This window comes from Cloeon dipterum, chromosome 1, assembly GCF_949628265.1.
Source record: "Cloeon dipterum chromosome 1, ieCloDipt1.1, whole genome shotgun sequence".
In the NCBI taxonomy this organism is placed as follows: domain Eukaryota; kingdom Metazoa; phylum Arthropoda; class Insecta; order Ephemeroptera; family Baetidae; genus Cloeon; species Cloeon dipterum.
Window position 1 is genome coordinate 29796229 of NC_088786.1, and position 22171 is coordinate 29818399.

Below are 22171 nucleotides of genomic sequence, written 5' to 3' on the forward strand. Positions count from 1 at the left end.
CACGCACGCACGTCGTAATTTATGCGCAGAATATGTGTATTTTTCCTTTCGCCACTTCCACTCCCTCTTCACAATTAGCGATCAATTCACTGCAAATTACCGATCAATCAATCACTGTCCCGTCTGAATGAATTGCGCGATCAGCAATTAGAAGTAGTTGTCGTTACATTGCCCATACGAGTGAAATTACGCTAAAACGTAGATGGCCGGCTCGTAAATTCGTTTGCCACATCTCCGGGCTGTCATAAAATGCAGTAATGGCGCGATTTAAAAGTCGTAAGTAACCAGCCTTTTTTGTCGCCGGGCCATAAGTTAACAGAAAAAGAATTATGATCACCAGGTTCCGAGTTTCTTCGCTACAAATTAACTTACACAGCGAAATATGACTTTGTCTCTTGTCAATATCCGCGCCTATAGATTCACACCATTCAAAAAGGCTTAAAAGGCAGTTTTCTTCGAATAAAATCGGGGCGTCGCCGCTCAATATACATTCGGGATTACGAGGCACCAAGTCATCCTAATCGGAGGTGGCGTGTCACTCTCGTCATTTTTCTTTTTTTCCGAAAGCTGCCATTAAACTGTCCTTTTCGTTGTGATGCTGCACTTGCCGTGGGCGTTGCATCCCGCATGTTTTATTATTTTTTTATTCTCTTTGATTCCAAAGGCAGGCCCACGCCTCAATTATTGAGTTAATGCTATGCTTGCACCTCGCAGCACACACACCTTTGTTTAACTCTCGCTTTATTATTTGTGTTTAACCTATTGCGTGATCTTCTTATATCTGTCAGAACAATAAGTGAAATGATACCCTCGCTACTGATGCGCTATTTAATGCTCATTATGTGCAAGGTTGGTCGTTGTGCAATGAGATCAGTGTGATCGTTGGAACTGCGAAAGGCTTCGGATACAAGCAAGTTTAAAAATTAAATTTAAAGGGAGGCCACGTCTGCATTATGAAGACTTCTATAATCGAACGTTTTTCTGCGGAAGAAAGGAGTGGAAGCTGGCCAAACACACACAATTTTCTTAGAGGTGCACAACATGCCTTGGGTAACTCAATCCAAACGCTTTTGCGTTTAGTTTTTAGGAATAAAGTGCTCATTTTTAATAACGAGAGAAGTTTAAAATAAGAGCGAGTATACTTCGAGTGTAAAATAAATTAATTTGTATGTCTCTTTGTTGCTCCAGATAAAATCCATAGAAACCGACATGAATAGCTAGCATGATCAAATGAGGAACCACAGGAACCGCAACAATTCCTTTTTCTAACTCAACCAAATAAAAAATGCACAATAGCTGTGTTGAGCCACAAATTTCATCATCTTTTGTTTCCGCTTGAGTTTCACTGAGTTGTCGTAATTGTAGCTAACTTTTCTTGGGTTCATTAAATCGAATAATATCTGTGCAGGCCCGAGAACAATCTAGGAAAACCTCCGTCTGCAGATAACTTCCTCCGACTAATTGCAATGAAACAGCTAAGTGTATAATTTTCTCTTTTACGCGCAGTTAATTTTTTCCATGTTTCAAATCGAAAAATCCGATGATTACAAAGAGGAAGTGGAATCTTCGTCGTAAAGACAAAACTGCAGAATGATTAATATGAACTGTTTCCTGCTTTTAAACCCTTTAGCTCATAGATAATAACGAGCCGTGATTTCCGAAGTGAATCGATGCACGTGTGACACGTCTATTTCGAGAAAATTCGACTCAAAGGGTTAAGTTAATTTCGGTGCCTTCCTGCGCGAAGAAGACCCTCGACAAATAACTCTCCTATTTTTAACAGACGAGGGACGAGGCAATTTTCTCTTCAGAGCCAAATCGAGCGGCACTGAGACCGAGAATCCGTATTTTTCATTTCAATGCCCGTCATTGCACATCCTGTGCGCGAAGAAGAGGGACCAGTTGAGCATTGGATATGAGCGTACATATAAAGCCACCCGTACTATGCAGATCGGCCATCTGATATACGCACCAGAGGATGCTACTCATCGAATTACCCGCAGCCTTCTACTTGTTGTGCTGCTCGTTGCTCGGCATAATTTGCGTCTCGATTCAGTCAGCTCCGACACCGACACGAAACGCCTGTTTGCTCGCGAAAGCATATTAAACGCGTCTCGTGGAATTATATAAGAAATTAACCATTGACAGCGGCGTGAATTGTTTTCAACCGAGTTCACTCGCGTGAAAGCTCGCGTCTGATTTTCTATCTAACTTGTTGAGTGGTGCACGCTTCTCGTTTTGAAATGAGAATGATCGTGTTGGTGTCAGGTGTAACAATGTTTTGACTCCTGACTTTCGAGATGGTGAAAATGGCGTACTTTTAATAAAAATCAGAAAAGTATGACAAAAGATTTGTCACGTTTAAAAATAAAACAAACTGAAGCGGCTGAGCGTTAAAATATGCACTGAACTACCGTCAAAGAGAGGGTTTCGGACTGATTGGAATGGAAAGCTTTATCCAAATGTTCCAGTCCTTAACCTGCGATTGACCATCTGTTTCGCGAACGATTGTTGATTTCAGCTCTATTCCGAAGTGGGCTTAGAGATTGGAGAGGCATTTTAAAAGATGCTTATGCAATATTCCACATTTAATGGATTAGACATATCCATTTTCTATAATTAAAAAAATCAAAAATCAAAACAAAACTAGTAAAAAGTGTGAACGCGTAGGAGAAAATGCGATCGCACCTGGCAACTGGAAATCCAATTAATGATATGCATGCGTATCTTGTTCAATGTCAACCTCAACAACCATATATCAATTACTGCAATTGAAGATTAGTTTACAAACCGGACAAGTGTATATTTTGTTATTAAGAAAAGGCTTTTGCATAAGGCTTTTGTTATTCAAGCATTTTTTTTTCAGAGTAACACGATCTGCAACGGACTCTTACATTATTGGTAAAACCTCGTCTAGTTGCGGAATTGATATCCGCGTTGGGCAATTTATCCATCTGTACTTAATGAGGCAAAATATTTGTCTGCAGATTGCAATCGTTTCTCAGTCAATGCCATGTTTTTCAGCAGTCCCAATTAATACCTTGAAACCCGTCTTTGAGACTTTCAAGATTGATCAGTGAGTTTCGTAGTAGAGTAATGTAATATTTTACACATCGTTTCATTTTAGAGATTGAGTTGCCTGATTGATTTAATGAATAGTGACCGGTTAACGCTGCGGTGTGGGAACAAACAGTCAGTATTAGTGTCCGGATATTAATCACCACACGCGGCTGCTGTTGGGAAAACCAACAAAAACAACATTATTTTGCCTCTTTTGGCCGCCTGATTTGAATTATAATTGTGGACGGCTTTCTTTGAAGGTTTGAGAATTTATATGCTCATAAATCGATGATACCTCTTTAGGATTTGTTTTGATTGGGAGCAGCGCTTAACGCTTGTTATAATTATTATGTGAAAATTATTGAATTGGCCGTCGTAAATTTACAAAAGCTAATTTAGATTTGCGCAAGGCACGTGTGAGAGTTAAATTTATTGCAAAAATGTTTTTATCAGTTGGAGAGTCGTAATAGTCCCATAAAGAGCTCGGGAAAAGCTGAAAAGCCGATCAGAGATCAATACTTCAGCACAATCCAGCAGCAGACGTCTGGCACTTCATCCTTTGATCTGCGAGTTCGTGCATGGTCTGAAAAGTCTCCAACTGACAGACAATAGCCATAAAAATGTGTTCAAGTCAATGGTTCTTTATTATAATTCCCTTCTCGCTCGCACTATATACTAAACGTCGGAATCTGGCGTCGAAAACGCTCGACTGATTCCAGACTAGGCAAAGGAGGAAGTCTGTTGCTTCACCAGCCGATTTACGCGGTGCATTTTCACTGGAAACAGCAGTTAGTTAGTCGGTGGCTTGGTGCACTTTTTATTCCACTTCAGCCGCGATTCCGCGCCAGTGAGCGCAACTAGTGTCTGCCTTATGTTTTCCACCTTTGGAAGCTCGGCCAACACCGGACTGGATCGCAATGAATGTGACGCGACTGGTTTTCAACGACAAAATAGTAATAAGTCATCGGAGCCTCTGGCGTCTTGCTTGCAATTTGTTTTGCGCTACACAGTGAAGCGACTATTTACCCTCTCTTGCGTGAATCTTGCACGAGATAATATTGGGTTTTGTCTAAAAAAGTCATTTTTAAACCGCATAATTTGTTCAGCATAGAGTTTCTTTTCTTTGCAGGGGATTAAATTAATCTAAAATATTCTGAATTAAAAAACTTAGCAGTGTAGAGTAGAGCTGTATAGATAATGTTCTGGTGTAGGTATCTCATTTCTAAGCTTGATTAGATTATATCAAGGATTATTAGAATGAAATGAATGATGCGTAAGGGATTTGGATTTAAATATAGACAATGATAATGTGTATTCAGCATGACAAGTCAAACGCATAGTTAACTCAGAAAAGTCAAACGTTAACTCAATTATTCGCGTGAATGACAAAAATTTACAAAAAGGTGACATCAGAACCTTTTTACAAATAAAAGTTATTTGTTTTATATAGTATTTAGAAGTTCAGATAATAACATCTGGCCATCAACCTATTTATGGAAATTGTCTTAGATTTTTATGGCCCTTCTCTACCATAAAGAACTGAAATGGAGATTAAAAATCAATCACAGCCACGGCTGTAAAAATTTTCGCGCCTTTTACGTCCTGAGATTTTCGCAATGTGCGAAAAGCAATTAGTCCGATCGCGCTGATGGAGTGCGAGCCTTTTTTATTAGTTTATTGCCGGCGGTTGTGCCACTAAATAAAATGATTAGACTCTCTGCTACTAATTAACCAAAAGGTGTTGAAATTCAGGCAACTCTCCTTTTTGGGCAGACACACCGAACTTTGCTCAGAGAGGCCGATCAATACCGCCGTCTCATGTGACTCACTCAACCACTCGTGCTTCGTTTCGTTCCACCCCTTAAAAATTCATCACGCAAGCTACGAATTTGCAATGAAACGTACTTTGAAGCGGCAACACGAGACTCACTGGTCATTAAAAAAATGCGGACGAAATAAAAGTTTATGGCTTGTTTGCAATTTCCAGGACAGTTTTACCTTGTGTAAAGCGAGATGCCACCAAAAAACTTAGTGGGGTCTCTCGTGTGCATTTCATCGCATTAAATTCGTAGGGAAAAAATCCAGAAAGGGAATGTTTTAATTGTGCATGACTATAATTTATGGTTTTCGTATTAAATCGGCTGTTTAAAAATGAAGCCGTTTGAGAGAAATATGTAGAGCAAAAATGTAAAAATAAACTTGCCATTTCTGCGCCTCTTTTCATTTTCAATTTTCGCAGTCATAATATTTCCTAACAGTTCTAAGAAACATAAACTCTTCTTGAATAAAAACAAAATGCGCACTCTCGCAGGGCAATTAGCCGCATATCTCCACGTGCACAACCTTTTTCGCAAAATACACAGCTCTCTTGACTATTTACTATTTTTTTACGGCGTTGATTTAATTTCAAAGATTAATTATTCGCCTTTCTAGAGCATAGCAAGCGACGGTAATTGACCATGCGAGTAGGCAAGCTTTTAATACGAAACGAGAAAAACATTCATCTTTGCACAACGCGGCAATCTCTCGGAGCGAAACTGCTGAAATAGCCGAGGAATTCCTGAACACCAAACGAAGCGCGCCTTTTGCGCTCAATATTTCACAACGCCTCAGCCAGTCCTTGGGGCCACCTGCGGCCACATCTGGTGGCCTACGGCCTCCTAGCTGCCCACTAGGGCTCCAAAGGTGCGGCAAACGGGCCTCAAAGGACAACCCACCCCGTGAAGGGTTGCTTTCGGCGGAAATGCGAGGCAGCTGGTGTCAGCTGGCGGGAGTGGTTCAGGTGTTTGTGCGGTGAGGTTGTAACTCTGGTGACGCAACCTGAACCTGTCATCTGGCGCGGGATAACACGCAAGGCGCACCGCATCATCCAGATTAAGTCATTTTTATGGTAATTTCCCGCATTGAAACGTAGCTTTCTTTCAGGTGGCATTCCATGCGGCAGCGATTTGATAACTATTTCTGGGTAATCCACGCAAAGCCAAAATAACAACGAAAAATAATAAATAGATTCTTTGAATATTTTTTTAAAATAATTCCTTCTTATCCTATCGATAAATTCAGACACGAGTGTAAATATAAAACACAACTCAACATTAAAATTACACTTCTTCCTGGCTTGAAGCAATTTTGACTTCAATCAAACTAGTGCCGATTCCTAAGGCGAAGCGTTTCCCCAGAGATTAGTCTGGCTGTCTCAACGTCTGGCTGACTGAATGGAGAAAATAACAGTGAGAACGCAGAGCCCACACAAGAAAGAAACAGATTGTCGGCGAGCAGCAGAGGAAAGTTCATCGACTGAATGCTCATTCACAGCAGCAACTTTCATCCTCGGATCCTCGAAAGCCATTCATGAATATTGCATCTCACACGGCTCTCCATCCACACATAATAAGAAGTGTCATTATTTCTTTACCAGAGATCCACTTCCATAAATTTGCATTTCGGCACTTTATTGGCCGCCGCACCTGAAGACTTGTTGTTTACTTTGATATTGTTTTCCCTTGGACGTAAATCTACCAGAAAGTGGGCTACGTTGATTTGCGAGAATTTTCAGCCGTAAGAAAATGTTTTGAATTGCCTTTGATTTCCATGGGAGAGCTATAAAGACTTTCTCAACTTGTTAAAATTTGAACTGGATGAAAACTTAAATATTTTAAGTGTCAATGTTAACGTTGGTTAAACAATGATCATATGGGAATATTATTATCACCGTTGATAAAGGCTCATCTGATTTATCAACTTGAGTGCCGTAAAACTTGTAATAGCATGCTTCAAGTTAAAAACATCAGTTCGGCGCCGCCATGTCCGTGTATCGACTTATACAGGGAGCCGGCTTAGATCAGAGAGCACAATTTTGTAACAATTGAGTATCTTTTAATGGTATTACAAGCTGAACTGATGTTAAACAACCTTTTATTTAGTTCCTTGTGTGTTAGACTTTAGACTGATGTCGTTTGGCTCACAAGTATGTATGCATTTTAACAACATCAAACTATTGAACATTGCAAATTAGTTATTTGATACAAGGCATTCAAAGCGTGTTGCAATCAAAAGCAAAACAGTAAGTTGGTGATTTGTTGCCGCAAAAATTACGAAGCCGCAACAGAAAATGTGTCGCTGCGCACTAGAACTATTAAATTAACGTGTCGCATTCATGATAACCTTCAGGAGATAGCCGAAGAGTGAAGTTCGGCAGAACCGAAAAAATTAACCGTGTGGCTGCCGATAAGCAGGCAATAACAAAAGAGCGAGTGGCCGTGACTTCGCAGCTGCTCTATTGATTTTCCTGTGCAGAATCTCGGCTGCAGACCAAGGTTGCCCGTCGCTTGTCACGCCAAATTACTTTCCGATCGGTCGGTCCAGCCCGAAATTTCGGCGCCGACAGGGCCGAATTCGAAGAGGTGTGTGTATAAATACACGGTTTAGATATCAGGGCCTTACCTGACAGCGACGCGAACCGAAGTGTCCTCGTCTGCCATGTTGTTGTTCCTTTTAGCAGCTGTTGTCCGTCCTGTGCGATGTCCTCATCGTCTGGGCACTGTCCGAGGGTGTCCGGCGATCGTCGGCGCCGCCAAATCGGTCCAAAATACAACTCAAACGGCGAAAGAAAAGAAAACAACTGCTCGTGGCTGCGACACCTGCCTCTCTGCAGAGTCTGAGACGTCTGAGACTCTCCGGTGGCGTTGCGCGTGCGCCAAATGCAGATAATGCTTCACGAGAGCGAATGAGAGTGAAGAGTACAGAATGGAGCGGTGGTAGGAAACAACTTCCAGAGTTATTGAACTGCACGAGATTCCAGGTATAAAATATTAAATTCCCGTAATATTAATTCATCCAGGAAAATTCGTTTGAATGATGTAATGTTGCAGTGCTTCATGTTTTAAAATTTGCATTTTTCGTAATCACTTTTGAATCAATCAGAAATTTTTTTCATACTTTGCCACATAATATCAGTAAAATTCAGAATTAATTGGTCAATATCAAAAATATTTTATTATTCAGTATGAACTAAGTGTCTAATATTAATTATTTCTAAACAATTATGAACAAAAAAATCAATTTTATAATTTTAAATTTGTAGATAATCATAGATGCAAAACTAATTTTAATTTGAACTAGATTTATATCGAGTTAAAGCTTCATCATTTTCCTCGCTCGCGCTTATTTTCTCTCAAAAGTGAGGTGGCAGTCGCGGAGTGGCGGCCTGCTGGCTGCCTGAGCAAAATAAAAATTCGAAAACTGCCGAGACTTGCAGGGGCCAACCGTGAAGCGCCTTTAGCACAACGCCCTGTTAATTTTATTCGTAGCCTGAAACGATTGTTAAAATGCCAACGTCAGTATAATATAGCAGCGGCAAGTTATAGTGACTCAGAGGCTACATTTTCAGCTGAAAAACGCTGGACAAATGACACGAGAAACGGTATAGTTATAATTGTGTAGCTCTTCCCATTTACGGACATAAAATTATTGAGAGAGCTCTCCGCAAAAATAATTGTCAAATATATTATGCCAATTAAAGTTTTATTAATTTTGTTTATTTTAGGGCAAAATTTTTTGTATCACAAGCCTGGGAGTGTGTTTTATACAAAAAGATTGATTTTTTGTTTGTTTGTAGGATTTTATTTAAATTTTTACATGGTTTTTTTGCTAAAAAAAACACTTACAAATGATTCGGTTGGAAATCATAAATGAGCATAAATTACAAAAAGCTTGTGCCGATTGTAATTTGAGTAATATGTATTATATCCGGTTTCAAAATTCAAAACACAGCATGTGTGGTTGCAATATGTGACGCGAGAGTATCTTAAAGACGTGATATAATGATATTTAATTTCTATCAGAAATACTACCTTATTAAAATGAAAATTGATATATTTGCAAAATATCCGGGAATATTAAATTAATAAAAAATTAATTAGAACGTGCAAAGACAATATATTTATCACCTTGGACTTCTTCATGTAAACCAAGTTTTGCTGTTAATTTTATACTGTTTCTAAATAAATTATATCGTCGAAATTCCTTGTTGTAAGAAAAGGGCAACAATTAATTAGCCAATGAAATTTTTGGTGATTTAAACAGTCGAAAAATCGGCAAAATTAAATTGGAGATTGGAGTTCTTAACAGATTTACGTCAAACTGTAAAGAAACTTTTTTTGTCAAAGTATGATAAAGAATAAAGGCGGCTGCCATGGCATCCATTTCATTATTTTTTATTGAGATTTTGAAAAAAGCATGACGTAAGACGTGTTAGGCCATGACGTTCGTATTCGCTAGTGCCTAGTGCTAATTTAGTTAATTTTTCCCTCCCGCTAAATACCCTTGCAGAGAAGTCGAGGTTATCACGAGGCGCATGCGTGCAAGACAACGACGAGACGCGCCCCCTTTTTTTCACCGCAGAGGAACACTAGATCAGGTGTCGCGAGTGAGCGGTGAGCGATTGCGTCTCGGCCCGGTTATCTTTGACGTACAGTTTGGATGAGTCCTGATGAGTTGATAAGGGCCAGGACGCCCCTGAAGAGCGTCACCGTATCACGTGGCTTGTGATAAGAGAGCGAAAATGGCCGCCTGACATGCAGAACAACAACAAGGAGGCCTTCCAGCTGCTGCCCGCCTCCGCGGCCGCCTCCGACTCGGACTCCTCGCAAGTGGCCGAGTTCACATTGCCCCCAGCTCCCAGAACCCGCAGGAAGGTTCGAAGGTGAGTTATTTTACGATCCTGCAATGCAGCGTGCTGTTAGCGGATTTTGCACGTTGTGCAGCGATTGCTCCACACTTAGCACGCTTTGGAAATTCACGCACTGCTCATGCTTGTTTGCTGTGAGTAAATAAGAGCTTGTTGTTGGTTGGGCTGTATGGTGTATGGCCAGATAAGGCTATAGAAAAGAGGTCTCATTTTTTTCTTGTATTGCTCTGTAGGTAAAGGCATTGCATTGATTAATCATGCTTAAAACAATTAAAATAGTATAAATTTAAATTTTTAAAATTAAAACTTAAAATTAATACATTTTCGAAGTTCGAAATGAAATTTTTGCAGATATTTTAGTTTAATTAAGAAGCCAGAAAATCAGGTTATATAATACGGACAGTTTTAGAAAATATATTCATCTGAATTGCGACCATTCGTCCTTCAAGGATGCATCATAATCACATAATGTAAAATACTGCTAATCTGTATTACCAGTATGTACTACCTAGCATTTCTATTTTAGCGCCGGGAAAATCGTATTGTGAGTTTGCGAAATTGCGTGTTGGAGAACAGAAACAAACTCTGTTCAAGTCAACAACACGATGTTTTTATTTTTAGAACGTGTTTTGCTTGAAGTCCAAATAGAGTTCAACATAGAACACACACCTTTATTGCCTATTTTTTCCTTATTTTTTATCTGTATCTAATTTGATATATTCTATTTTTCATAATATAACAACAACTGTAAACCCAATAGCATAAAATATTGTATTTTTTATTATATTTGTGTGTTTTCTTATTATACAGGTGCGATAAAATCCTAAAAGTATTTAACTAAAAATTGGTTTTGACGTATCGTTTATTAGATTCAACCGACGAATTAAAATTTGTTTTGCATGATTTTGAGTATTTTTTTTTATCAACCTGATATGTTTGAAATCTCTATGCCACTATTTCTCAGTTTTTCGTACAATTCCTGTATTGACGTGAGTTAACATTTTCCTTGTTAACATCGAATAATCCAATTGAATAGCTTCTATTTCAAATAAAACATTGAGGTTTTTAGATTTTTTAATTTTACTAATTTATTTAAAACCTCCCATAACTCACAACTGACGTAACAACATTTTTAATCATAATAAATTAAATACACAAAAAATAATATTGTATAGCCACTCTAATTGACATTAATATTTGTATTCCTCCTCAAACATTATAGAAAATGTTTGGTAACGCAGAAAAGATTTCTGTATGAAATCAAATAGCTCAAATTTATCAAGGACACGAACTTAATAAAATATTGATAAAATTCGTGACGTGGAAAACTTCATTGTTTGCGTCTCTTCAATAAATCAAATTTGTATATTAAGTGCTCTAGTTTATCATATTTTCCAGTCTCCGTGATCAATAATGATTCACATTGATTCGTGGGCAGAACACTTAAAACGACCTTGTCGCTGATGCTTGAAGCATTTCTTTGCTTGGTTGACTCGTTTCACACGTTTCCAGTTGTACCACACGTTGCTACAAATCGAAATGAAATAAAAAAATGATCGTGAATGAAATGTTGAACAATCGCATCATTTCGCATTTCTCGACTCACCTTGCTACCCTTACTCATCGTCCTGAAAAATGAGACTGCACAACTCGCATTTTAATCATTTTGATGCATTACAAATATTAATTAATTTATTTTGACTTTTTCGTAAAAAATAAACTGTTTGAAATTATGCACTAATTTAATATCAAAAAGACATTCTCATTTTTATCTTCCAAATATTTTTTCACCAGCCTTTTGGTTTGACAGTTTTTGGGAAAATGTTTCAGGCGCGCGAGGGGTCGTGGCTCATCTCGAGAGCGGAATGGAATCTGCTGCTGCTGGGTCCCTTCAGGCCGAGGATGGCCCGTCGGCCTGGCAGTTTGCCTGGTGGTGGGGTGGATGCTGGCCATCTCGTGGGTTGCCCTGGTCGCCCACGGCGATGTCGCCAGTCTCGACGTCAAGTTCAAATCAGGTTCAGTTGAAACAACTCTTTGTCTCGCCACTTGCGCCTTTCTTTTTAACCATTTGACATCGTTGTGCCTTTTGTTAGTGGAAAACACGGCCAACTAATTGAATGCAGATTTGCATCGTGACTGACTAGAATTTTTAAAATTCAAAGGCGTTCTTATTGACCGTAAGCCGTAATTCAAGAGAACTCGTGTGTGGTAGATGAAATTATGTCAGTTACATTTATAGTCAATAAATGGAAGGTAATTTTATTTATTTAAACTTACAATTAGTTTGAGTCCAAGATTATTGTCAGGGTTTAGTCATGTAAAGGAAGACGCAAGCGCTGCTTATGCGAGAAGGGAATGTTTGTTCGTTTATTCCCTGTCCGGGGGTGAATTTTAGTGGCTCCGTGAGCCGAGCTCCATATATTCCTTTTTGGTTGAAAGTATTGTTAGTGTTTGTTGATAAATTATTATTATGATCAATTATAAAGAAGACAACTCAACGTCCGAGAACCTATTTCATCACGCCTTCCCCAATAATAGTATCACTCTCAACAGAGCTCATTATTTATTATGTAAGTAAATATGTGCATGTGGTATATTTTTTAACTTAACAGAGAGAGGCGTTTCTGTTGGCATCGGACAAGCCAAAAATAGCGAATATTTTACCAAACAAGTCAGTGACGTGTGTGTTTCATGGAAACAATTTTCCAAAAAATATTTTAGCACTTAAACAGATGTTCAAATAGTGTAATCCTATTTTAACTTAAATTATGAACTCATTGGAAGGATTTAAATTTAAAAATATCAGCAGATAATATTGTATTCTGAAAATGTCATTGTTTAATTTGGCATTGCTAATGAGATTGGATCGAAATACGTAATTATGGAGGTTAATATGGCAGAAAATTTAATTGCCATTTTGGAATGCGGTGGAATACCAAGTTATTAGTGTAAGTGCTCCACACGTCATTATGATGTCCATATTTGGGAGCGGGCAGGAAGTCTTTTTCCAGCCAATTATACACCGTCGTAATCCGTAATCAACATGGTAACATGCGATGTAAACATTCTCGATGTCACGGTAGATACCGAAATCATGCGACACAATGGCAGCGATAGCCACAATGTCGCCCTTGAGAGCGAAATCTATGCAAATATTGCTTCTTGCACTCTTTTCATTATTCAGCCGCCACTTGTTCATGCCTTTTGCGCCAAAGTGTCTGGCTCAGCAGTTAGAGAGGGGTCCTTTCTTCTCAAAGGCGAGCTCTTGTTCCGGCGATAAAAAATGTCACGCGGGGGTGAGGGAGCACCCTGCCGGCCGTCTGGGTCTCCAGCCTATTGATCCCCGAGGTGGTCGCTGGTGCAGTCGCGCGTGCGCCCCGCTCGAGTGTGCATGCATCCCCAGCGGCTGGTGCTCGGCAGCGGCCACTGATGGCCCCACGAGTGGCCAAACGCATGAAGAAACGGCGTGAGCTGGACGCCCTGGTGGCTTCCGGCAAGGCACCAGCCTCCTCCTACTGCTCCAGCGACGAGGGCCCCGACGGAGGCCTCCTGTTCGACGAGGCGCGTCCTCGCAGGAGGAAGCCTCGTCGCGGCCTCCGGGCCCTCAAGGCTGGCTGTGGCTTTTGCGTAGTGGTTGGCCTATTGCTGGCCGCCGCAGCTCTCACCTGGCTGCTGGCCGACGTCCGAGCTCAGGTGGCCGCACTCAGGGCCCACCTGGACAGAGGTCTGTTGTGTGGAAATCGCCGAGTCTTGAGTTAATTTGAAATCAGCGTCGCAACTAAAACTTATTCGATATTATTTCCTTCTTTGCGGCTATTCTGAACAGTTCTCTCTCATTTTAAATAACGAACTTGACTGACCAGATTATTATCAACTGTTCTCACTGTTAAAAGATTTCAATCCAGAACTCTCCATTCATCGCTCTAGCCGCTGACCTTTGTTGATCGATTTTATAAATTTGCCCTTGATTTTGTTACAGTGTCTTCTAGTTGTGATGGAGTGAGCAACGATTTATTCCAATGCAGATCGAGTTCAAGGCAATTGCAGCTCAACCAAACCCACTTGGCCGCCCAAATTGAAAATATCACCGCCTTCCTGGCCAACATGTCCACCAGGGTATGACAGTTATCGACTAAATACTATTGCCAAGCATAACGTAACCAAAACATTTGTTTTCAGCTTAATAGCGTGTCTGATGGTCTTCAAGAAGTTCAAAAGAGGGTGCAAGAGGCGCCCCAGCTAATGACCATTCCAAAAGACCTGAAGGACTTGTCCAACAGTGTGGCTGACCTGGGAAGTCAGATAGGTGAAATGAAGTCCACAACGAAACAGCTGCAGGAGCAGACTGGTAACATGTCGTCCAATTTAACTCACCTAGAGGTAAAAAATCGCTTTGTCTCGCAGAGTTTGAACTTACACCCATATAAATTTCTTAGGCGTTTATTAGTGAAGTGAACAGCACGCTGCAGAGCAGGCAGTTGTCAGCCGCTTCAGTGGCTGGAAAGGAGGCTGAGATTTCCAAACAGGTGGAAGAACAGGAGAAATGGGCTAAAGAACTTGCCACCTTAGCTAAAAATGTGTCTCAAATCAACTCAACCCTGAGCAATAAACTGGAATGGATCAGGGATGACTTGAGCAAGGATCATGTAAGTTTATGATCATCACTGGATATTTTAACCCACTTGTACTATTTTTTCTATGAATAGAAACTGATCGAGGCTCTGCAAGATCTTGGGCAAAACCTGAGCGCCAAAGTTACCACCCTTGACGCGGAAAGCAACCAAATCAGTGAGCAACAAAAGCTCAATACAGCCTCGTTCAACACCCAAGTTTGTGTTCACTTTTGGTAATATGCTTTCAATTAATGAATGCTTTCCAAATAGTTGACCGGGACGTCAACCAAACTGTCGGACTTTGAGACCAAAATGAGTCGGTTGCAAGATCAGTACAGGGATCTGCAGGCGAAGCAAGAGTCCGTCTTTCACAGGCTGGATCATTTAGACTCCCAGCCTGTCAGTCCACTTCCCTCCTCCACAGAGTCTGTGGTTCCAGTCCCCAAATCTCCAGGTAAATATCCCAACAAGTTTTCCAGTACTTGTCAAATTGGCATCGACTTGATTGACTTTGTCTAATTGATAATTTGTTCCAGTTTCTTCGGCCTTACCTACCACAGTAAAAGCCAAGGAGAGTCCATGAGTGCCATAGCAATCCTTGACTGTCAACATCTTGATTCGGTTAATCCTATCAAGCAGGGTGGATCACAGAATTAACATATGGTTTGCATTTATTACTGGATTGTTACGCAGCTTGATACTTGGCAAGCACAAGGACGTTGTTATTTGACCCTGCCCCTGATTCACTTACTTAACATAAGGACCTGACCTCCCTTTACTTAGTGATCTTTAGATAAAGTCTTTATTTGTGTCTGTTGGAGCTCTGGACAAACCCCAGGAATCACGATATGACAAAAGACAATTCGTGTATTCAATATCAAGTCATTTTAAATTTTAATCTAGAATTATTAACGACTGTTGATTAAATAAATTTTAGAAACAACGAAATGCATGGTTTTATTGATGAAATGAAATTCCATTTGTCATTCTCATATATATGTATATTTAAAAAAAGATTCAGACCATGGAAAATAAGTATAGAATGAACAATGCTACTATCACCCTTGTTTGTGCTACTAAAAGCAATGAATGTGATGAAGTATGGAGAGATAGATGAGATTGCGCTACCAACTACATTTGCAGTCTTAAGAGACGACATTAAGCTCTTTGCCGATTCTAACAAATGCGTCGACCGCTCTGTCAATGTCATCGTCAGAGTGAGCAGAAGAAATCTGAACCCTGATTCGTGCTTTGCCTTGGGGAACCACAGGGTAGCTGAAGCCGATCACGTAGATCCCTTCCACTTAAAAAAAACATTAGAAAATCTTGGCAGGATTTTTGTTTTGAACTCACAAAGCATTTTGTCTGCAAACTGTGAGGCAAGCCTTGCGTCTCCCAGCATAACTGGGCAAATTGGATGTTGCTCCCCAGAAATCGTGAATCCAGCTTTAGTCATGGCAGAGCGAAATCTGGCAGTTCCTTTGGCAACTCGTTCGCACAGTTCGGAGCTCGACAATAGAAGGTCGAAAACCTGTTAATTAGTTGTATAAACGTTTTATCTCTTATTTTCGCCTTGATTTACCTTGCTGGCAGATGCAACAACTGGAGGTGGCAGAGAGTTTGAGAACAGATATGGCCTTGACTTTTGCCTCAGCAGATCAATTAACTCCTTTGGGCCGGTTGTATACCCTCCAGCTGCGCCTCCGAGAGCTTTTCCAAGGGTGGAATTGATGACATCCACCCTCCCCTCGATTCCAAAAAATTCCTCTGTGCCCCTACAATCATTTAAATTTTTTTAGCTTCTTGGTGAATACAGAACATACCTCCCAGTTTTTCCAAAAAATCCAGTAGCATGGCATTCATCAATGAATGTCAATGCGTTGTATTTTTCTGCTAAATCGCAAATGGCTTTCAGAGGTGCAACGTTGCCATCCATGGAAAAAACTCCATCAGTGACAACCAGCTTTGTTCGTGCACTATTTCCAGCTTCTTTCAATAAATTTTCAAGATCTAAACAAAATAGATGAAGTTAGGTGGACGAGATTTATCATATGTCAATCACTGTACCATTGAGGTCACGGTGTTTGTATCTGTACTTCTTGGCCTTGCAGAGTCTGATGCCATCAATGATAGAGGCGTGATTAAGCTCATCAGAGAAAACAGCATCTTCTGGGCCCAGCATTGCTTCAAACAAGCCAGCATTGGCGTCAAAACAACTTGGGTAGAGAATAGCATCTTCGCGTCCATGAAACTCTGAGATTTGACGCTCAAGTTTCTAAAGAAATATAAAGGAATTACAAAATAAGCTTTAAAATGTAAAATGTATGCGCACTTTGTGGATGGATTGGGTGCCACAAATAAACCGAACTGAGCTGAGACCTGCGCCAAATTCGTCTAAAGCTTTCTTTCCAGCTTCGACAACGTCTGGGTGGCTCTAAAAATAAATCATGCAGTAATTTGAAGGATGCCTTAAATAAATATGAAATATAATATTACAGACAGCCCCAGGTAGTTGTTGGCGCAAAAATTGAGGATCTTGTTGTTCGAGCCCTGTACAGAAATTCCAACGTCTTGCTTGGATGTGATGATTCGTTCAGCCTTCCAAGTTCCAGCAACTTTAATTGCGTTCAGTTGCTCCTTTAGCAAGGATCTAAATGCAGTGTGTGCGTGGGTTCCCCTTGACAGAGCGCCGGCTAAGCCAACTCTGCACACTGAAACATATAATATTGATTTTCAGACGATACACTTCAAAGACATACTTTAAATGATTATTAAGACAAAAAACAATCACCTGAGGATTTCAAGAACACTTTGCACCCTCTGATCATCATTCTGGATGACTTTCCTTAAAAATGATGAAAGCAAAAATTGCTCAAGAAAATATTCCCATCCCCCCTCCCCCTACCCATTTGCCACTCCCCCTTTCGTTTACAGTGGAGAGTGCTAAACGAGTTCCGAAAGAGAGAGACCAAAAAATTAAGACTGCTTTCAGGAGTGATTCTTTTTCTCGATTCAAATGTATTTTATGGCGTTGTTCTTTGGTAATCAATGACTTCTTACTATTCTGTTAATTAATATAGACAAAATTCGAGTGTATTTTTTCTGTAATAATAAGCTCCCATTTAAACACACCAAACACCTGCGCTCATCTTCGCTTGCGCAGGATAGTCAAGCACAAGCAGCTGTGTCATCTGCTTTGTGTTTACTCAAATCAAAACAACCTCAAATTCAGGTAATTTGCACGACGTCTCTCAGAGGCAGGCAATCAGTGTCTTTTTTAAATTTAGGAGAGCCGACCTAACTTGCTTTTGAAAGATTCAATTGGATGGATATGTAGGTATTCATTTGAAAAAATCAACCCTAAGTAATTGCATAAGACCTTGATTGACATTGTGATAATATGGGAGTGGATGGGAGTGAATCAAAAACTTTTTCAGTTAAAAAATGTATGTACCATGAATAGTTAAAATATTATCTTGTCGGCTCTCAGTTCTTCTGTTGAAAAAAAACGCAGAAATGAATTATTTTGTGTGATTGATGTTGGTGTGTTACTGTTACATAATAATTAATAATATGGTCTGCTCCTAAGAGAATCTTATCATTCTTACCATATTAATGCTGAATCACAATATTGAAAACAATTTTGGGGTTATTTTCTATTTCAGCTTGACACATTCCTGAATTACCTGACTTATTGCAATATCCTACTAATCGCTTTTAAATTCACAAATTTTAAACCATTTTAACTTAAAAGGGTGATCATGTGATACACTATAACTTCTTATAGATGTTTAGGTAAACAGTAGGCTTCAGAAACACAGTAGTTATCTAGTTATATATGGTCAAATCTTTTATAATATTTTTTTGTAAATGTAATCCCATATTAAAATTTTAAATTATAGCACGCATTATTTGTTAATTTGTTTCTCTTATCATCTTTTTTGGAAATGTTAATTTGCGATTAACTAATCGTGGTGTTTTACAAGTATCTTAAGTTATTCATTTTACAGGAAAAGATTTAAAGCACCCGCTTGTTTTCTAACGCTTGAAACCACAAGAAGTGTCGTTCGTGGCTCATTCTTGAGACTTCCCCTCCTATCATGTTTGCTGATAATGTGTATTTACTCATTCCTACTGATACTTATATAACAGCTCAAACTTCTTTGTATATTTTCATTTGGTTTGAGTGTCTGTGTGCAGTGAGTAGCGTCTGCTAGTTTATCGGTTAGCTCAAATACTAAAAATAATTTTAACACAATAACTATTGCATGGAGAGTGGTGCTTCACATTAGTTAAATTATCGACTAGGTTTTTCCTTTAGATAGCTATGGAAATTTTTCCACAACAGCAAATTTCTAAAAAAAAAAACTTGCGCCTCTCTCCTCTCATTTTAGAGCAAAAATAACATAGAAGATGGTTTTTGCAGTTGGTCGACCTCTACTCGCCCTTATTACTACCAGACTCGTCTCTTGTAGATTCAGCGCCATGGTAAGTAATGTGTTAATGTCACGTTATATTTTTGCACAACGTAGAGTGGGTTGTGATCAGATCGTAAACATCCAGGGCGATGTTAAAAACAATTTGTAAGGTTTTTCAGTGGGTTTAAATTGGAAATGAAATATTTCGATGTTCTAAGAAATTTATCCATTTAACTCAATGACCAATAATGAAATCTTCTAAATTATTGAGCAAAAGAGATCTATATCTCTGTTATTTAAATCTCTTTTTCTACAGTTTTTGAATTAATAATTACTGCGGCGATGCAAACAAATGAAAACCTTTCAAATTTAATACAGTATTTTCTGTTGATTTTCAATATAAAAAACGACAAAATTAAAAGCAACGAGGATGAAACCCATTTCAATTAAAATATTATGGAACAACCAACCTCGAGTGTCGACATTTTGACAAAGTTTTTTAACATATTAAAATGTTGCCACTGGTCTAGTTTTTATTCCATAAATTCTTATGCTCATAAAATTGAAATTTTAAATTCAATTTTGACATTTTTCATAGACTACAATAATTTTTCATAATATCAATATCACCACTAATGACATTTGAATTACATAATTATGCATCGTTCCTACTCTTATGTACAAGTCTACAAGAGGACATTAAATTGTTAAGTGCTCTAGCACGATTTAGTAACAAGATGCTCAATTAGTTCATTGGGCTCTTTCTCTCTCTCACTCAAAATAATCATAGTTTTTACTAGGATTTAAATCAAATAAGTTCAAGATCTCCGCTATAAGTTTTTTAACATTGCTCGCTCCTTGTATTAATTTTGAGAGGGATTTTTTTAAAACCCTGTATAATTTGTAGGCCACAGCAGACAACTGGAAGAACGCATCTTCAATTTACGACTTCACTGTCAAGGATATCAAGGGCAATGAGGTATCCCTGGAAAAGTATAAGTAAGTTTAAAAAAATAGATTTAAGTTATTACAAATACTCATGCATTTCCCACTTGAAATTTCAGGGGACACGTTTGCATCATTGTGAATGTGGCCTCAAAGTGCGGACTGACCGCTACCAACTACAAGGAGCTGGCCGAGCTGCACGACAAATACCATGAGAGCAAGGGCCTCAGGATTCTGGCCTTCCCATGCAACCAGTTCGGTGGACAAGTAATTAATCTATCCCATTTCACTGTGAATGGGTAAACTAAGTAAGTTTGAATATTTAGGAACCAGGGTCCTCAGAAGACATCGTTTGCTTTGCAATGAAGAACAACGCCAACTTTGACCTGTTTGAGAAAGTTGATGTCAATGGGGACAACGCTTCTCCTCTGTGGAAATACCTGAAAAGCAAGCAGGGTGGCACCCTGGGAAAGTAAGAGAAATTCTATATAGTCCCAATATCGCTTTCAATAATTCGACTCCTTTTTTGCAGTTTCATCAAGTGGAACTTCACCAAGTTTGTGATTGACAAAAATGGACAACCCGTTGAGAGACACGGCCCAACTGATGAGCCACTGGTCAGTACTTACAAATTAATCTTTACTGAAGTTAAAAGATATTTTATATTCAATATCTGGACCTTTTCTCATTAATTTGAATTTTTTTTCTGATCGGTTCATCTCTTTCAAGATGGCCCCTGATCACGAAAATTTCTTGTCTCAAAAACATTGCGAACTAATAACATACGCGCACAGGCCTCATTGAAAGAAGCCTAATCCAGAAAAGGACCAGTAGTTTTGTAACTGCCCCTGCACCGGGATCTATTATTTAAATGCTAGATCTAATTATCTTTCTACAAATAGTGAAGCAATAAATAATGTACATTGTTAATATATCCGCATAATTTGTTACAGAAATTTGAGAAGAATTTGGAGAAGTACTGGTAAAGTATATCTCAAATGTGGTGCCATTCGGACAACATCTTTACAACACGCCGTTGTCATCACTTTTTGTCTCCCTTTGACCTCTTTAAATTGTTCTGCATTTTGAACATTAGCAAACTGGAATTGTTTGACAAAAAGTAGTATTCCTTATCTTCAAAGACTGCTGATATTTTCACTAACTTCCTAAAGCAGCGTGTTGATTTCTTTGTTGACATCTATTTGAAAATCATGTTCCAATTTAAACCAAAGTAATTACGTTGTTAGTGTCGCAACACAATGGTGAATGGCTTGTTAGCACATGGTGTGCATTTTGTTAATTGACATGAAATAAATTTTTTATTAACGGGAACTTATTAAGAAGATTAAAATCGTCTGCAGTTTTAATTCCCTTTCCAATATGGCGAAGTGTTTATGGTTTAAAGCCTTGGTAAAAATTTGCATTATGAGAGTTCTTTGATATTTTTACTGTTGAAATATTTTAACTGGTGTTGCACCAGGCACAAAAAATAAACATTTTTTGATAACCAGTGTTGCATCACCTTACCACCCAGTTATTTTTCGCCACTGGGTTTAACCGTTTTTCGCCAATATTTTGCGCAAGAAATGAAAAAAATTGTTATGCATTTTTCCTGACAAAAATAAAAATTTTGCGGTTAATAGTGAAAAATTCTACTGCTTTGAATAAATGGTATGTAAAAATGCTATTTCTGCCCTCAAATTTAGGTTACTGATAAAAATATAAAAGAAATATTATAAATACTTAAGTGCAAATAATAATGCTTGCAAGATATTTGTAAATATTGAAAAAAATCCAGTGGCCTGCATTTTTTCAAAAACCTAGCGTTTTCCTCCAACTCTGTTGATATCACTTTATTGAGCTAAAAGGTGGTTTGAAAAGAAAACTGCTTCAAAAGAGTGATAGTAAATTAGGAAAAAATTGGTTCAAGTGAGCAGAAGGCGCTGGCAAGGGGGCGAGATAACTTTTGGCAATCGAGCAAAGAATAAAGAGGGAATCCTCCGCCTGGAGATATTCTCTCCAAGAGTCATTCTTGCGGCGTTCTGCCTGATCTGTTAATTGATGCGAGTGTTGATAAGCCATAAGTGATAAGGCACACAACCCCACACTACTCTCTCACCGCGCGCGCGAGAGAAAGCACAAAGGGGCCGGTTTTGCCCTCAGATTGTACGCCAGTTGAGTTCAGTTTGGCTCCCTCGGAGCGGAAGATATTGAAGCCTGCCGAACAAAACCCTTTTGTCAAGGTGCTTGCCTATATCCGCCACAATAAAGCAGCTTTCATCGCCGGCCATTGTGGTGTCAGCTAGAGTTTGGAATGCACTTTAGCTGCGCGCAGAGAGTACGAAACGCTGTATGTGCCACCGGCCGCGTCGCGTGTGCATAAACCCGAAAACGCCCCTTCCCTGTTCAAATCGGCTAAATTAATTGTGCCCCAAAAGCCAAAACTA

At 39.2% G+C, this 22171-nt stretch overlaps 4 protein-coding genes across 10 annotated transcripts in view; 2 read left to right on the forward strand and 2 right to left on the reverse strand.

Annotated features, from left to right (window-relative positions):
• Klp31E (kinesin-like protein 31E) overlaps positions 1–7733 on the reverse strand; it is a 24745-nt gene extending 17012 nt beyond the window's left edge. Inside the window, exon 1 of one of the 2 annotated variants that reach the window (XM_065476454.1) lies at positions 7504–7733. In XM_065476454.1, coding sequence (XP_065332526.1) covers positions 7504–7541 — 38 coding nt within the window. In that variant the 5' untranslated portion in view covers positions 7542–7733. The remainder of the gene's footprint in view (positions 1–7503) is intronic. The other variant, XM_065476457.1, reaches the window with a different exon arrangement.
• A 1712-nt stretch (positions 7734–9445) lies between these two features.
• Positions 9446–15309, forward strand: LOC135933949 (uncharacterized). Of its 3 annotated transcripts, XM_065475424.1 has the most exons (8): positions 9446–9763; positions 11579–11763; positions 13728–13864; positions 13928–14128; positions 14185–14394; positions 14455–14577; positions 14632–14815; positions 14898–15309. In XM_065475424.1, exons 1-8 carry the CDS (start codon positions 9636–9638, stop codon positions 14942–14944), a joined length of 1215 nt encoding a protein of 404 aa, XP_065331496.1. In that variant the 5' UTR covers positions 9446–9635; the 3' UTR covers positions 14945–15309. The 3 variants fall into 3 exon arrangements, with proteins under 3 accessions (XP_065331496.1, XP_065331498.1, XP_065331497.1); XM_065475426.1 differs by lacking the exons at positions 9446–9763; positions 11579–11763 and adding an exon at positions 12204–12318; XM_065475425.1 differs by lacking the exons at positions 9446–9763; positions 11579–11763 and adding an exon at positions 12704–13472.
• Positions 15310–15362: 53 nt separating this feature from the next.
• On the reverse strand, positions 15363–17285 carry Gcat (Glycine C-acetyltransferase). The gene is made up of 8 exons (XM_065475423.1): positions 17153–17285; positions 16858–17072; positions 16694–16795; positions 16429–16636; positions 16185–16371; positions 15944–16136; positions 15715–15892; positions 15363–15664 (listed from the first exon to the last, which is right to left on the reverse strand). Exons 1-8 carry the CDS (start codon positions 17190–17192, stop codon positions 15507–15509), a joined length of 1281 nt encoding a protein of 426 aa, XP_065331495.1. The 5' UTR covers positions 17193–17285; the 3' UTR covers positions 15363–15506.
• An 86-nt stretch (positions 17286–17371) lies between these two features.
• Gtpx (Glutathione peroxidase homolog with thioredoxin peroxidase activity) lies at positions 17372–21075 on the forward strand. 4 transcript variants are annotated; one of them, XM_065475432.1, is made up of 7 exons: positions 17372–17402; positions 18788–18849; positions 19687–19778; positions 19844–19991; positions 20051–20196; positions 20257–20341; positions 20678–21075. In XM_065475432.1, exons 1-7 carry the CDS (start codon positions 17378–17380, stop codon positions 20708–20710), a joined length of 591 nt encoding a protein of 196 aa, XP_065331504.1. In that variant the 5' UTR covers positions 17372–17377; the 3' UTR covers positions 20711–21075. The 4 variants fall into 4 exon arrangements, with proteins under 4 accessions (XP_065331504.1, XP_065331506.1, XP_065331505.1 ...); XM_065475434.1 differs by lacking the exon at positions 17372–17402 and adding an exon at positions 17462–17593; XM_065475433.1 differs by lacking the exon at positions 17372–17402 and adding an exon at positions 17472–17593 and having other exon boundaries at positions 18756–18849.
• The last annotated feature ends 1096 nt before the right edge of the window (positions 21076–22171 follow it).

Excerpts from the sequence above, each read along its gene's own strand:
- LOC135933949 (XM_065475424.1), top strand. The coding sequence starts at position 9,636 with ATGCAGAACAACAACAAGGAGGCCTTCCAGCTGCTGCCCGCCTCCGCG. Across the intron at positions 9,764-11,578 it reads ACCCGCAGGAAGGTTCGAAG|GCGCGCGAGGGGTCGTGGCT; the intron begins GTGAGTTATTTT and ends AAAATGTTTCAG. Across the intron at positions 14,816-14,897 it reads TCCAGTCCCCAAATCTCCAG|TTTCTTCGGCCTTACCTACC; the intron begins GTAAATATCCCA and ends AATTTGTTCCAG.
- Gcat (XM_065475423.1), bottom strand. The coding sequence starts at position 17,192 with ATGATGATCAGAGGGTGCAAAGTGTTCTTGAAATCCTCAG. Across the intron at positions 16,372-16,428 it reads CAAACACCGTGACCTCAATG|ATCTTGAAAATTTATTGAAA; the intron begins GTACAGTGATTG and ends TATTTTGTTTAG. Across the intron at positions 15,893-15,943 it reads TTGTTGCATCTGCCAGCAAG|GTTTTCGACCTTCTATTGTC; the intron begins GTAAATCAAGGC and ends ACTAATTAACAG.
- Gtpx (XM_065475432.1), top strand. The coding sequence starts at position 17,378 with ATGTATTTTATGGCGTTGTTCTTTG. Across the intron at positions 17,403-18,787 it reads TTTTATGGCGTTGTTCTTTG|TTGGTCGACCTCTACTCGCC; the intron begins GTAATCAATGAC and ends TGGTTTTTGCAG. Across the intron at positions 18,850-19,686 it reads CTTGTAGATTCAGCGCCATG|GCCACAGCAGACAACTGGAA; the intron begins GTAAGTAATGTG and ends TATAATTTGTAG.